At 40.4% G+C, this 15,109-nt stretch overlaps 1 protein-coding gene across 1 annotated transcript; it reads right to left on the bottom strand.

The window, feature by feature from the left end:
• Nucleotides 1–2,794: 2,794 nt before the first annotated feature.
• Nucleotides 2,795–13,471, bottom strand: ccnl1a (cyclin L1a). Its single transcript, XM_084717318.1, has 10 exons — nucleotides 13,145–13,471; nucleotides 12,832–12,906; nucleotides 11,475–11,584; nucleotides 9,371–9,491; nucleotides 9,096–9,160; nucleotides 6,446–6,545; nucleotides 6,184–6,288; nucleotides 5,067–5,320; nucleotides 4,814–4,912; nucleotides 2,795–4,656 (listed from the first exon to the last, which is right to left on the bottom strand). The coding sequence occupies exons 1-10, from the start codon at nucleotides 13,382–13,384 to the stop codon at nucleotides 4,185–4,187; spliced, it is 1,641 nt and encodes a 546-aa protein (XP_084573444.1). The 5' UTR covers nucleotides 13,385–13,471; the 3' UTR covers nucleotides 2,795–4,184.
• Nucleotides 13,472–15,109: the final 1,638 nt, after the last annotated feature.

The raw sequence follows: 15,109 nt of genomic DNA, 5'->3' as shown, positions 1-15,109 counted from the left end.
TGATCCGACACCGTAGTGCCCAGATAAGAGACCGGCGTATCAGAGTCCAGGCAGTAGTCTAAGTAGGGGATATCTCAAAACTGCACCAAATCAGTTCAAACCCCTCCATGCCGCTGGTAAGCTGGGGGTACTGTTTAGACTTAGTGGATTTGTCTGGTGGGATCTAACACAGACCCACACTGAGTCCACTGAATGATCATAAGCCAACTCTTGTCCGTCTCAGTGGTGTATTTGACCCTTTACCAGCTCAGGAGAGATTTACAGATCTGTCAGGCCAGCAGCCAGGTCACACTGTAGATATAATCGCGTGTGTGTGTGAATGTGACCTGTGTGTGAAGGTGCTTTAATGTGCATCATAAAAGACAGAGTGTTACTCAATGTCCTGGCAGAGTGTGGGCTGGCTTCCTATTGCACAATTTGGTTGGACCAGGTTGTCAGTGTGTGTGTGTGTGTGTGTGTGTGTGTGTGTGTGTGTGTGTGTGTGTGTGTGTTGTTAATGTCACTGGGCTTTCTGGCTGATGTAATCGCTTAAAGGGACAGCTCACCCCAAAATTAAAATTACATATATTACACCTTGCCAGCAGTGCTATTGATCCATCTACAATGTTTTGGTGTGAGTTGCCAAGTTTTAAAGATACTGACCGTAGAAATTTCTGCCTTCTCTATACAATATAGCAGGACTACATGTCACAAGTCCTGTGTTACTTCAAGCACCAAAAAACATGTTTGAAAAATTCTAAACCAGCATCTCTTTCCAGAAATCATGACTTGGTTAATCAAAATAGTTTTTCACATTCGGTTTGGCTAAATTTTCAAAAGAGATTGACGTCTTTCAAAACAGTAAGTTCAGTTCTCAGAACAATCAGCTTGTTGTTATTTCTCATTCTTTCAAGGAAATTGCACACGTCTTGGCACATGCATGCAGAGGACTAAGTACAATTTCCTAACTCACGAGTTTATTCTCAGCGCAGCTGTCAAGCTCGTCACAACTTCTAAACATTCTTTTATCATTTGAACCATCATGTGCAAAATAATCCATGATGTTATCAAAATCTCCCAGGCATACGTACATATTCCATAAATATCTATGACATAGAATGTTTGTGATGTCTGCTGAATTGGAAAATGACCTTCTAGGTGGCAGTAATGAGCTAGAAATCATATGGAGGTCATTTTTGTGGCAAAATTTCTGTATACAACTTTGCATGAAAGATCGAAAGGTGAATTTATTTTGTTCATGTGAGCAGGGGTGTAATCAGGAGTGAAGCCAAGAAAACTCTGTATATTGCCTCTTTGAAATCAGACAGAGTGAATTCATCAATTTTCCAATCAACTGTATCAATCAATAAGGGAGAAAAAGGGTGGGTAAACTACAGTTTACCCATCTTTATATTTACCACTAAACCCCTGTAACACATTACTACACAAATAAATTTACCATACAAATGTAAATCCCTTCTTTAGTGTACTAGAAATTGAAATTTGATTCTAAAAAAAAAATAAAAAATAAGACACACACAGCCAGTGTGTCGACAAAAAAGTAGAATAAAACTGCACATTTTTGCACATAAGGAACATTTCCAGGGTTGACTGTCATGGTGAAACCAGTTAACCAGTACAATTACTTTTCATTTTTGGTGGCATTGGCAAACTTAATGAAACAGTAACTTGTTTTGGAAGCATGAATTCAATGTTTTGGGCGAGTTACCACCTTTTGTAAACATGCAGTAGGGTCTTGATTTACCAGGAAACTGTTGCAACAATTACGTTTACAATTTAGAGGACGTTAGGACTGTTTCCAAAAATGAGCCGAACTGATTGAGAAAAACTTTAATCCATAGACCTTGTTGTGAACAGTTTCATGTAGGAACTACTTTCTTTCTGCAGTAGACTCTACCTGATCTACTTTTTTTCTAACAGAAAGTAGTTCCCACATGAAACTGCTGACAACAAGGTCTATGATTTATGATAGAACCCTATGAACCTGTACATAATTTCACCCTCACAAAAAGTGACAGGGCATAAATGCACCCTCATTTATTGACCTCACTACCTGAAGGTATTACGCTTGCAACTTCTGAGTCCTCGTTTAAATCTCATCTGGAAATGTATTTTTTTTTTTATCTAATTGTACTATTCCACTAGTTTTTAACTGTATGACCTGTTTGTGAATCAGTGTTTTACAAATGTACCCATGTTTTGAAAAGTGCTGTATAAATACAGTTAATATTATTTAAAGTGACTGCTCACACAGAAATCAATACAATTTATACGCAGATCCAACCAGTATCTGAGTTTTGGAGATATCAAATGTAGTTGCCTTCTCTCCAATATAATGAGACTAAACAGTACAAGCCCTCTGTTGATCAAAGCACCAACAAAATACACTTAAAAAAATCAAAACAACTGGGAGGGACTGTGATGAGGGATTTCATTTTTCTAATTTCATTTTATTCCATTAATCTAATTCTAGTTCTATCTGATGGGATACTATTAAATATTTATATGGAAGTTTCCAGTCAACTCTATGGGAAGACATGAGTACTTGTATTAGTAAGGTCAACAGCACACTCTGGTGGCCACATATACATTTCAACCAGTTAATTCTACCCACTACTATATTCAGATTTCAATCTATGGTAGGTATGACTCAAATCACGTATCATCTTTGCTTTAAATTTCCAAGAATCAGGCCCTTGAGATCAAAATTGAAATCATGTCTTTGCTCCTCTCTATGCTGTACAATATTATTCATTTAGGTTCAACAGGCAGCATTTCAATAAAGACCATACAGTTCAGTGCCGTAACTCATTTATTACTGAATAAAAATCGGACATGAACACGTGCAGACTAAAAACCAGTGTAACAAATTGACGACCCTAAAATTTTCTGAAACCAAGTCTGCATCCCCTGCTGTAAAAATAAAGAAAAACATACGTCTATAACCAGTTTGCTTTTTTTTAAACTGTACAAAACACAGCTTTTAGCAACATACATCTGTCCAAAAAAAAAGAAAAGGAAACAAAAACCACTCGTCTGCCAGTCCCTTAATGTGCAAACATATTGAACTTTCCTGAATGATCGTTTTTATTTTACATTTATTCATCCCATCCTTCCACTGAGCGGTTCGCTTTTATAAATCAAAGCGTTCACATATTGTCAGCGGATATCAATCCATCTTTACACTGTAAATAAGTTTCTTCTCCCAAAGTCCATAACTCTACATGTAAAACCAAGAACACAAGGGTAGGCTACAGGGATGGTATGGTGGGTGGGATTATGGGAAAAGAAAGAAAAACCTATAGGTGGAGGAGACGACGACAGGTCTGGGACTGATGTCACACTGCAATGGTGCCTTCCCTCAACCACTGATCATGTCTGACCAGGTGGGTGAAAAAAAAGGGCTAGTAAACCTACAAACAGTCCACTGCATGCTGGTTGTTACTGCTGCAGCTTGGGTTGCTCAGATGCACACATTCAATGTACGATAACACATCAACCACCTCTGCCAAATATCAGCTACAGGTGAGCTGTTGTGTAGATGAGAATCAAAGCAATAAAATAATTTATCACTGAGACATTTGTACATGCAGCAGCTCTGTGTAGGAGTCAGGCAATTCTCAACAGTATTTCTATAAATGCCGCTAATGTTGAGGCTTTATCAGTTTTGATAAGGACAAATTTTCATAACAAAACTAACCGGTTGTGTTATTTGGTTTAGGCCAACAAAATTAAGAGTTGAGGAGAATCAACATTCCTGTAAATTATACAATTCCAATGTTTGGTTTAAGGATGCATATGAGAAACCCAGAAACTATGGTGGTATTGGATTATAATATACACAAAATCAAATCAAACCCGGCATGTTCTCTCTATCACTGCTGAAGTGCAACATTTGGCTTTGACAGCTGATGGATGTTGATTTTTTTTTTTCTTTTGTCAAATTCTTGATTACCAAGCTCAAACATCTGACAGATTGAGGATATTTGGTTTACTTGCAATATAAGTTACTTAAACCTTTTGAAGAACATGTCAGATGTGTCTGCTTGCATGACTCCACAGTGAACTGTTCGACAACATTCAGAGAACACACCACATCGATCTGGTTTTGAGTATAATGACAATACTTTAGTGACCATCAGTCCTAGAGCTAGTCTGTGTGTGTGTGTGTGTGTGTGTGTGTCTCAGCGCCGATGACGGCTATGTCCTGAGTGTCCACTACTGCTGTGGTGTTTGCTCTTGTGGCTACGCTCCCTCTCTCTGTCCCTATCATACGACCGAGATCTCTCCCTCTCCCTCCTGTCCCCCCGATGACCACCTCCTCGCTCATGTTTGTGTTTCTTAGAGGACAGGTCGAAGGAGCTGCGGTCTCTGTCTCTCTCCCGCTCTCTCTCTCTGTCCCGGTCCCTATCTACTTTGACTGGTGTACGGGACCGTGACCGAGAGCGTGAGCGCTTCCTCTTGTGACCAGATCCTCCGCTGTTGCTGTGGCGTCCGCTAGGCTTAGAGTCGCTGTTTCCGTGGTGACTGGTCTTGGATTTAAGATGAGGGAGCAGAGGCGAGGGTTGATGTCGCCGAGGCGATGGACTGCGACTGTGAGAGCGAGAACGTGAGCGAGAGCTGTAGGTCCCTGAGCGACTGCGTCTGCTGTTGTAACTGTTGAAAAGAGAGAAGGAGAAGATGAGGAATACTTCCAGCAAGTTAAGCAAATTTACAAGTTTTCAGATTCACTATAAGAGGATAAGGAATTATACAATCATACAAGTTGATACTCAGACCAGTAAATTAAGAATGTCTTAGATTTTGATCTTACTGTCTGCGAGGGGAGCGGGATCTAGAACGGGAACGTGTTCTTGAGCGAGATCGACTTCCACTCCTGCTGGTCCTCCCAATCTTCACCTCTTTTCTTAAACTGGAAAACAATTTTAAAAAAACACAAAGATTAGGCATGTAAACTTAAACACACACAGACACACACACACACACTTAACTGGCACTAAGAGCCAGCTCTTAAAATGAAACAATGGCACAAAAATCCTCGCAGTAAAATACTGTTTTTTTCTTACCCATTGTGTGGACTCTTGTTGACCTGAGTCCTGTTGTCAGGCTCCTTCTTAACTGGTTTGAGGGTCTGGGGGTTGGGGGATTTCTCCTCCACCTTGACCACATTTGGGGAGCAGGGTTTGGAAGCAGGAGAGAAGCCACCCAGTGTGGACAGTGCTGGGGTACCGTCAGGGTTCAGACCTTTGGCCTTCAGCTTAGCCTCTGCCAAGAACACCTTCCTCCGCTCCACCTCCTTCTCCAGCTGGTCGTAGTTGGGCTGGGGAAGAAATCACAGTCAGTTTACTAAAGAGACAACCGGTGCTAGCTACTGTGAGCAGGCAAGGCTATCACACTGCTGCTAATAGGTTTGTTATGACAGGCAGTTCTTATGGCATGCAGAGCAGGAGTCTTTGCCAGTGTTGTTTACAGCTTAGCAGAGTGATAATGTGGCATATTTCCACTGGGTAAAACAGACAATGTCAGTTGATGACTCAAGGTCATATCAACACTAGGGTTATCCCTTAACAGTCAACTAAACCATTAGTCAGAGACGAGTCTTAATCAATGACGTTTTCATCATTCCATTGATCTGTCACAGAATCCTCCCACCTCCCAATACCATTCAGGGAGCTACACCTTGTTATCTGGTGCAGGGGATTAATGCAACACAGACCTCTTCTCTTGTAACACTGAAGTCCCCAGCACACTGCTGCAACAATTCAGAGGTGATTTACAGTGGCTTTAACCAGGACTGTGAAAATGGAACAGGACAATGAGGACACGGGGGGTTCAGGCGGGGACAGGAGAGGTGTAATGTGGTTGAGGTGTGAGTTGAGTGAGTTTGTAGTGAGTTAATTTGTAAGTATGCATCATCCATAGTGTTGATAGGCCTACAAGCATTTGTTGTTGTGAAGGTGGATGTTTTAAATAACAGCTGTGTGATCTTTTACTGTGTTAATTAAGAAAATGTTCAGCCTCCTTGCTGGTTATCAGACACTCAGAATCATTACCACATACTCCATTTGCATTTAACAGGCATCTTACATTGTGCCCCAATCAATATGACAATCAGTCAACTAGGAAAGCCTTTTGTCAGAGCTGCCCTAAGTAATGCTGCACTATTCGAGGGGGGGCATCTACCTTCTTCCTGGTGTAGAGTCTAAGGGTGGTGATACAGATCTCTTTGACCTCATCTTCAGTGGCTCCAAACAGCAGGTACCAATGAGGTCTTGACGGCAGAGGTATCTGGGAAAAAAATACAAAGTTTCTAACATCTGAAGGTGCTACACTACAGCTATAGATGATATCTGATGTGACAACATTTGGTATAAAAAACAAGACCAACAAAATGAGCACTTGTGAGAGGGTAATGAAGTTGTTTAAGGCTAACAGTTCCTCTTACCTGCAGAGCTCTGGCAGCAAGGAATATGCAGGCACAGGCAATAGTTTCAGCTTGGAACCTCACAAACACATTTGTCCTCAGGCTGTCGTTCATGTAGTTCCTATAGACACAAAAAAGAACACATAGAAACAAAAACATAGCAACTTCTCTACACAAAGCCACCTCTCATCCATTCCCACATCCTTTAAATCATGTCACAGCTTCAACCACAAATTCTGACTGTAAGTCAATAATCCGCAACATGAAATGTCTACAGCGCTAACTCCTGATCAGGGCTTTATATTTTTTCTATTTTCTGATAAGGGTTTATATTTTTAATTCTTGAAGCTAATTTACAGCGGAGAAATGTTTGGTTATTGACTTCTGCAAAAGCATGAGCCCTGTAACTGCTAACTGATATGCTGGAGAACAGGTTACCGTTTGCTGATTAAACCATTAGCAGCACTGACAACATTTCAATTAATCATAAGACCTGACAGCTATTTAAAAAAACAAAAAAACAAAACAAAAAAAAAAACAGTTAAGCTTTATAACACAATGCTGAAGCGAGATATGCATTTTGATCAGTCAGGTTTAACTTTGTCCATTTCTCTCTGGGGCATCCATGGAAGTGCTGTATGTCACAGGTAAAGCATGAAGACACAAATGGGGAAAAATCTATTGAAGACCTGCCAAGACCACCTTACCACACTATGACCCGGGACTGGCTGGATTTACGGAAAAAGATTGAGACAATGACACATGCCTTATAAAGGGATGGGGGTGTGCACATGCAGGCATATGGTTTTAGCACATTCATTAAGAATGCAGCTGTTTCAGATGGTTGGATCTGAGGGAATAGGGAGGCCCAGAATGTCCGGTGACATGCACAACAGTTAGATTTTGGGAGTCAGTGGCAGGTTGATAAAATGATGTAACAATGGTCTAATATGCAGACAGCTTGCAAGTTTTATGTTTAATATGTAAACCATGAGGACTGTGGCCTTCATGTTGGAAGGTATGACTACATTCCATTTTGAATAAATGTGTTCCAACCATGATTTGAAACTGACCCCTATAAGACCACTGATTCTATTTGTCTGCAACCCTATTCCACCATGCTGCGTTCTAAGACACTCAAAGACATTAGATGGCAATCTATGCCTCACTACTTAGGCTGAGTGAAATCTGTGTGCTACAAAACAGATTATGAGTCAGTGGGTTGTCTAGGGCAACGGGTAAATTAGATTAGGGAGAGCATTAGGAAAGACAATGTGGCCAGGATGTGAATCAGGCAAGTACAGGGTGGTGTGAGCATCTATGTCCTTCAGAAACATAGAAGTCAGAAACAAAAAAAAGTGTGGTAACAGAAACATGATGGTAAATCCCCAATAAACCGTGGGTCCCACTGAGATTATTGTGGAAAGGAACTACAACTAAACAAAAATACTAAAAATGATCACAAAGCAGTGAAACATCATGTAAGTGGTGACACTTCTCCCTATGCATTCACTTATGTGTGTCAATTTCCACCCATCAAAATTATATGTGCTGCTCTACTGGAGGTTTGACGCAAGTAATTGTTCAAAATCTGCCACGTGGCAATTACTTCCAGTCTAACCTGCCTTCGACAAATGACCTGACCTGCACTTTGGCAGGCCAGTGTGAAATCACTATGCCAACGTTACTATAGATTAACACATGGCCGTTGGATTCTGACTGCTGCGTGGGCGAGACAGGTCCTTGGAGGCAAAACCTGAGAACTGGATCAGCCTGTAAGACAGACACATGTCTGAACACCACGTCAGTTGGGGACAGGACACAGTATACTACTGTAAATATTATATAAAAAAAAAAAAGGCAGGTAAACTGGTCAAAAAAGTTATTCTGTTCTGGCTAAGTTTACTTCATTGCTAGATGCAAGTAAACTAGAAAAAAAAACCTCAAAGTATGTATTTGTAGCTACTTGGCAAAAATAGGTATTACAGATGAAACCTTTGTAGCAAGACCAAAAAATACAAATCCTTTTGGACACCCAAGGCTGTTGGGAAAGGCCCGCCCGCCCCCTTCAGTGAATCTTGGCATTGGGATTGGCTGTCTGGAGAGGGGCAGCCAGCCAATGGGGGGAGCTTCCTGAGGTCATGTGGTTGGAGGAGGCAGAGTTCAGAGGTTCTTTATGTGACTTACCAGCATGGACTACCCTTTAATCAAAGAGTAGAGAGAAAGGACAAAGTTAAACCAAGTTCCCTGGGCACCGTCAATCAAAAAGACTTTACAGCAAAGCCATGTAAGGGCAGACAAGAGAGTGAGACACGTAACAGGATTAGGCAATAAAACAAATTGCTCCATCAGAAAAAAAAAAAAAAAAAAGAGGTGGAACGGGTTAAAATGGAGTGAGGGAATGTCGCAGTCAGACCTGGGCAAAATGGTTGTTGAATGTTTTTCAAATTTGTATTTAAACATGAGGGGCACTTGAATGTCACTTATCTGACAGGTGTTGTTTCCACATGTGTCCCAAGATCCTAGCAGATAAATCAAGTCCTCCTCAAGTAATTCAACCATTTGAAACTCCTTCAACTTAATTTTTAGCCCAGGTCTGGTGGCACTTCTTGCAGACATGACAGGTTGCTGCTGTGGGGGATGGTCAGTGGAGAACTATGAAGGAACTTACCAGGCCGTCTGGACCAGTGTCTGGTTCTTCTCACATTCCAGGACTTGAAGATACATGACGATAATCTGGAATCATAAAATGAATGCATCACTACACAGAAACAGCTCCAAATATGTCATTGTGCAAGCTCAAGCCTTTTTTGAGAAGTGAGAATAGTCTGTCATAGCTGCTTCCTGTGTGGTTTCATCTGCATGGAGTAACAAACTTACAGGTGCAATAGCTAATCTACACTGGGCTACAGAATTTTAATCATTTTGGCAGTGGCTGTAACTCACCTTGTGTGGATGCTTGACATGGACACAGAAACCCAGCTCCTTCAGGACCCGCCGTTCCGCTTTGATGACTTGGTTTTTGGTATTTATGTAGTTCTGATCAAGTATCAATGAACTTGGAGTCCTAGTTTATAAAGGAATCAAAATAAAATAATGTTTCTCCTTTCCTCTCTAAAATATAAGTAAAAAAGAAAGTGCCCTTATGCTTTCTTGTACTCTTCTTTTTTCCGTTTCAACCAACTCAAAGCAACAGGTTAAACTGTTTGAATGCCTGACAGTTTGCTGGGGTTTGTGGACTCCTGTGGTTCCAGTGAAAGCTTATGGGATCTGCAGACAGCCCTCAACCTCAATCACCCCATATCACAGCTTCAACAGAAATAGACCCATGTCACCACCTAAACACGCAAGAACGTTTTACGGGCTTCAAATCTGAACTATAATATCCTGCCTACAGTACTGTTACGCACTAGATACATAATTACAATAATACTCTGTCCAGCAACCGAAACCACTCATTACTTCTCTTTCCTTAATACTACAGCAGGGTATCCAGACTCAAAGAAATTACCAGAAAAATACAGGTTGCTTTTAATAATGACCATATCACTACAAACAGTACTATACCAACTGACAAAACGTGCTGGTTAAACAAAAAAGATCATTTTAAGTGCTACTGATGCAGACAAACAAGTCTACCAGTGACTTTACAGCAAATACGAAAAAAAAATCTCTCTAAATTAAAAACAAATCAATTGCATGCATTCTGATCTATAAATCTGTTCACAGGCAGTGTGTCAGCTTCCACAACGGACTATCAGCCCTATATTGTGTACTAGTCATGACACACAATCTACATCACAAGACAAGAACATAAAGACTGTTTTATTTCAAACACTTCCGAGATTTGGGAGAAGTAATTTAGCATTTGCACTTTCCAGAACCAACAACCAACAAATTTCAGATCCAAGCCCAATATTTTGATGTCTCAAACAGAAATATAAATGTGAATACCGTCATGCTACAAACCACATGCATGGAGAATACTTCAAATATCAGTGTACTGTCCACGCCTTAAAACAGTTAACAGCCCAAATCCAGATCTTAAAAAACAGACTTAAAAGTGCATCACACTTACTGATTCATATACTTGAAATGTTGATTCCGTTTACCTACACGTTATTCCAAACTCTTACAGCTACAGTACATGCATTGACACTAAAAAAAAAAAAAAAAAAAGAAACCCGCATGGACTACGAATATCCAATTTATTACTTTAACTTCACGAACAAGGTCATATTGTCTATAAAAGCCATGGGTAACAGTAGGTGAATGGGGTTTTGCTCTTGAAGCACAAACAAAATGCATGGTGAGGAGCAGTCAGAGAAGAAGACTACATTACCCAGTGGCCCACAGATTGGCGGACAGATACCCAAAGCCTAAGATTGAACCACAGGAGTCCTCAAGGTGCCCCGGGGGCCAAGGACCTTCGGCCAACCTGTCATCCCCGATCCCAGTGCCCCACGGTGGCTCAGACCACGGGCGTCTCCCACAGGAGGGGGTGGGGTGGCCCTGGGGGGAGGTGAGAGACCCCCTTGCATCATGGTTGTCATGCCGACTGCTTCATCTTACGTACCATTCCACATCACCGAGGCTTTGGTAAATGTAGCTGGTCGCTGTTAGTTGGTTGCAAGGGAAAAAAGAAGCCAAGTTAATGCCAAGGCCTTCAGTACTGACATGTACAGATTTTTATGAAGACAAAGGCACACTCTAATTAGTTGTGCCTTGTCTTACAATGTTTAAAATGCGCTCCAATCTTTCAGTTGAGTTTGTTGAGATATCAATTTCAGTGCAATGTCAAACTCAGATGTTACATGTAGACAATTACACTTCTGAAACTACCAGTGAAGCGGAAACTGAAAAGTTTTAAAATGGTTTAGAGTACATGGATAAACAGAAGAGCACTTTCACAGCAAAAACAGATCAACATCATACAACATACACCATCATATAGGATAAAATCAAACAACAAATGCAATGTAACATGTTCCATGTAACATTAACATTACGGTTTACAAAAAAAGAGACTGGATTTAATGTTGATGCTTACTTTTTGCCTCTGATCTGTCTTAGATGGTGGAAAACGTTGATGACATCTCGTATTCTTCGTGGCGCTTCTTCGATCTTAGAGGCCAAGTTGATACAAGCCATAGCAACAATCTAGAGAGAAGATAATTGAAGCAAAAAGTTGGAAGAAAGAGGTCAATAACTTAAGATAAGCAACAAGATACAGTGCCAACATGTGACCAGGGTCAGGCGGGGTGATACAACATATACCAATACAACAAAGCCACGCAGACCTAAATTTGTCAGTAATGAGATCTTGTCATACTCACACGCCTACACACACACACGTGTGTGTGCACACATATTTATAGCCTATTTATACTATGGCAGCTCTCATTTCAGTACCTCTGAGAGAATTAGGCCATTGCGGGAGAAGTTGTAAATGTGTGAGAAGACCTGCTTTGTAATAATAATGAATTAATACATGATTTTGCTTTGTTTTGATACATTACAATACTAATGTACACATACTTTGATAGAGGACCAGCTGAAGACCAGCTCTTGATGTTTGCTTTACTTAGTTAAACACAATCAAGGCTACATAGTAGAACTGGCCTTATAAAGCAATCTCATGATTTGAGCCGAAATATCTTAGAATTTGAAGACAAATGTGTTCTCCTGGTTTTAAAGGCTCTATTGCAGTAACAAAGTTTTCTGCACTCACCACGCAGCTTTAGCTACTTATTGTTGGCCTGTAACCACACTGACATTATATCCACTTTGCTAATGATAATCTGAATTCTCACTGTGTTAATACCATAAAGCACAAATAAAAAATGTCCTACACAATCAGCGCAACATCAAGATATATTTAGTCCAAAAATAATTATCCATATCACCAGCCATACTGTGAGATCATCATGTATTTGTACTATGCAAAAACTTAAGGTACATTACTTTCAAGAAAATGTGTAGATCAAGATACATAATGTATAACGTGATATAGTGTAAAAATTAAAATAATAGTCAAGGACCATAACTGTCCAGACCTAGTATGCAGTAATAATGGTTGCCTTAATAACATTAATGTTTGTAAACAGAAGAGAAGTGTTTCAGGTCTAGAAATTCACACTGGCAAACAACCAGGCACTACTTTGATCTGGAAAACTTTTTAAAGACTGGATATAAGAGAAATCTAACAACGTTTCAATTCACTATTGCTTCAACACTTGGTCCTCAGTATGCCCGCTCTTAGTCTTTTAACGTTTGCAGCTTACAAACTCTGGTAACGGTACAACGTATCGACAATATGGCTGCCACCAACGTAACCACCACGTTAAGCTATGCTAACGTTAACGATCAACCACTGGACAATGATCAATAAACCTGATCAGACTTACCTCAAAACTGTGTTTCACGAAGGACTTTGAGTAGAAAAAACGATGGAAGAGCACCTGCCCGGTTGCCATGGCCACCTGTCGAAGAAAGTACAGAGCATGACGTTTGTACTTTGTCTTGTATAAGCTGGCCTAACCTTGCACAATGGACCGCCGCCATTTTAACTCCACCACGCCAACGTCAAAGAGCTAACATTAGCTAACGGCTAACAAGCGGACTGTACCTGATTGTGGTCTAGAAAAAAAGCTGTGAACTTCTGAATTAAACACACAAACATGTGTGCTATTAGATATTATAGCTATTGAGAAGACGTACTTGGGGTAACCGGAGAAGAATGCCAGCTGATTGAATCAATTCACAGCCAAGGATGCGAAGGTCGGTCTCGGTGTTCAGGTCGAGGCCGTCGAGCATCGATGGCGTCGGAGAGAGCCTTTCCTCCGGTATGAGCGAGTTGTCGATCGTAAGGTACACTTCAGAGTAAACTTTGTCACCAATGAGGATGCCATCGTTGTTTGTGGATGCGTTGGAAGATACAGAGAGAGGACCTGCGGCCATCTTCACCCGAAAAAAAAATATAACCGCGGTTACGGCTACAGCTCAGCCAGCCTCGACAGAACGACAGCAGCGGGGCTGGGTGATTGTGACAAAGCACGTTACGTCATCACCCCGTTGAGACGCAAATGGTTGTGCACATCCGCGGCGGTAAATAGTTCCACAAAATTGAGTGTTTCAACAAAAAATACGTTAATTTCTTCACAGTGTTTAGAAACTGTTCTGAAATGTAGCATGTGTTAACTGAATGTATATCAACTGGTCTCTAGTTCATCTCGTCTCAATTTTGTTCCATTATCTCACCTGTCTTCAGATTACAACCTTAGACTGGGAACACAGTCTAAACTAGGTTAATTACGGGTTATACAAATAAATAGTTATCAAATAGATCGTTTTGCCTGATATACGAGAATGTTTCAATTGTTATAATGATTACAAATTGTAAACTATCTCGTGTTCCGTTCAAGAGCCCCTCGTACAACTCAATCTTCCAACTTAAAAAGTATTTTAGATGACAGATAATGACAATTGAACTTAATTGTAGTCATTGGTCGACAGCTTTATTGACATAAAAAAATATCTAAGACCCTCTGATTTCACAGCCTTACAGAACATACAAAAAGTGTAATTTAGGAATTTCTACATTAATTTAATTTATTAATGGTAGTTTCTTTTATACGGAGGCTCGGTTTTACAATTAGTGTTGAATGTAGCAGTACAGCACTCCCATGCATTTGCTCCGTAAACGTTGGTGGCAATACAAGCATCTCACTAAATATTTTCCTAATGGTTGTAATATTTATGTTACCAACATCACCCGAAGGCAGCACAAGGAAGCGACTCACCACCAACGGTTTCTGTGACGTATTTTACGGGAAAGTCCGGACTTTTCACCACTACCGCTGGAACATATCCATCCGCCAATTGCCAAAAAAAAAAAAAAGAAAGAAAGAAACCTTGAAGCAATTTATTAAGAAACCAGTTTATTAAGAAACCAGTCTTAGTATGCTTAATTTACAGATAGTTCACAGGAAGTCAACAGTTATTTTATTATTTATCCATATAAGTATATAGCAACCCAGGTAGGGTGAGTGGGGCAAAAAGGTTCAACACAATTATGAACTTAATTTGAAGACTGAGACTGATTGAAGGTGTAATTTCATGGCATTGATTGTGTCAAAGAACATGCAGCTCCACAAGTACAGCTAGTACCAGGAACATTGTGTTCACTCATTGTTCTGCCCCCGTATTTTACAGCCTGCAGCCTTGCAGTAACTAGACATGAACAGCAGAGAGAACTAGAGACACACGAGTCGAGGTTTCTGAAAACTGGGCACCTAAGTGAAGTTGTGTGCTTCCTGAGGTGACAGAGTTCTGTGAGGACACTCACTGAGGACACCACAACACTAACCTTGTACCAAATTCCCACCAACAACCTGATGCTGCAATTCAGTTTACTGCAGTGTTTGACTACAGCTTTACTGCCAATAAGTGACTTGTTGTACTGTACGGTGTGTGTTACATTCACAGACAACCAGTTAAGACATGTAATAGTAATAATCGTATAAAATGTATTTTTCTTCTTCTTCTTTTTCTTACTAGTATTATTATTACATGCCTTTGCTGGTTTACCATCACTATTGGCATGTTCGCAAAGTCATTTGGTAATTTGAATAATTGCAAGGTTGTTAAGGAAATTTGAGTTAAAATAAACTGTGGCTCATTTTG

The sequence above is a fragment of the Lutjanus erythropterus genome, chromosome 4, assembly GCF_056507025.1.
Source record: "Lutjanus erythropterus isolate fLutEry1 chromosome 4, fLutEry1.hap2, whole genome shotgun sequence".
Classification (NCBI taxonomy): Eukaryota; Metazoa; Chordata; class Actinopteri; order Lutjaniformes; family Lutjanidae; genus Lutjanus; species Lutjanus erythropterus.
This window is presented reverse-complemented; position numbering and strand designations above follow the sequence as displayed.

What these genes read in the sequence shown, in the direction of transcription:
- ccnl1a (XM_084717318.1), bottom strand. Translation starts at nt 13,384, where the DNA reads ATGGCCGCAGGTCCTCTCTCTGTATCTTCCAACGCATCCACAAACAAC. An exon ending in TTCTTCTCCGGTTACCCCAA is followed by an intron (nt 12,907 to 13,144) that starts GTACGTCTTCTC and finishes TTTCTTCGACAG; the next exon opens with GTGGCCATGGCAACCGGGCA. An exon ending in GACTCTACACCAGGAAGAAG is followed by an intron (nt 5,321 to 6,183) that starts GTAGATGCCCCC and finishes TTTCTTCCCCAG; the next exon opens with CCCAACTACGACCAGCTGGA.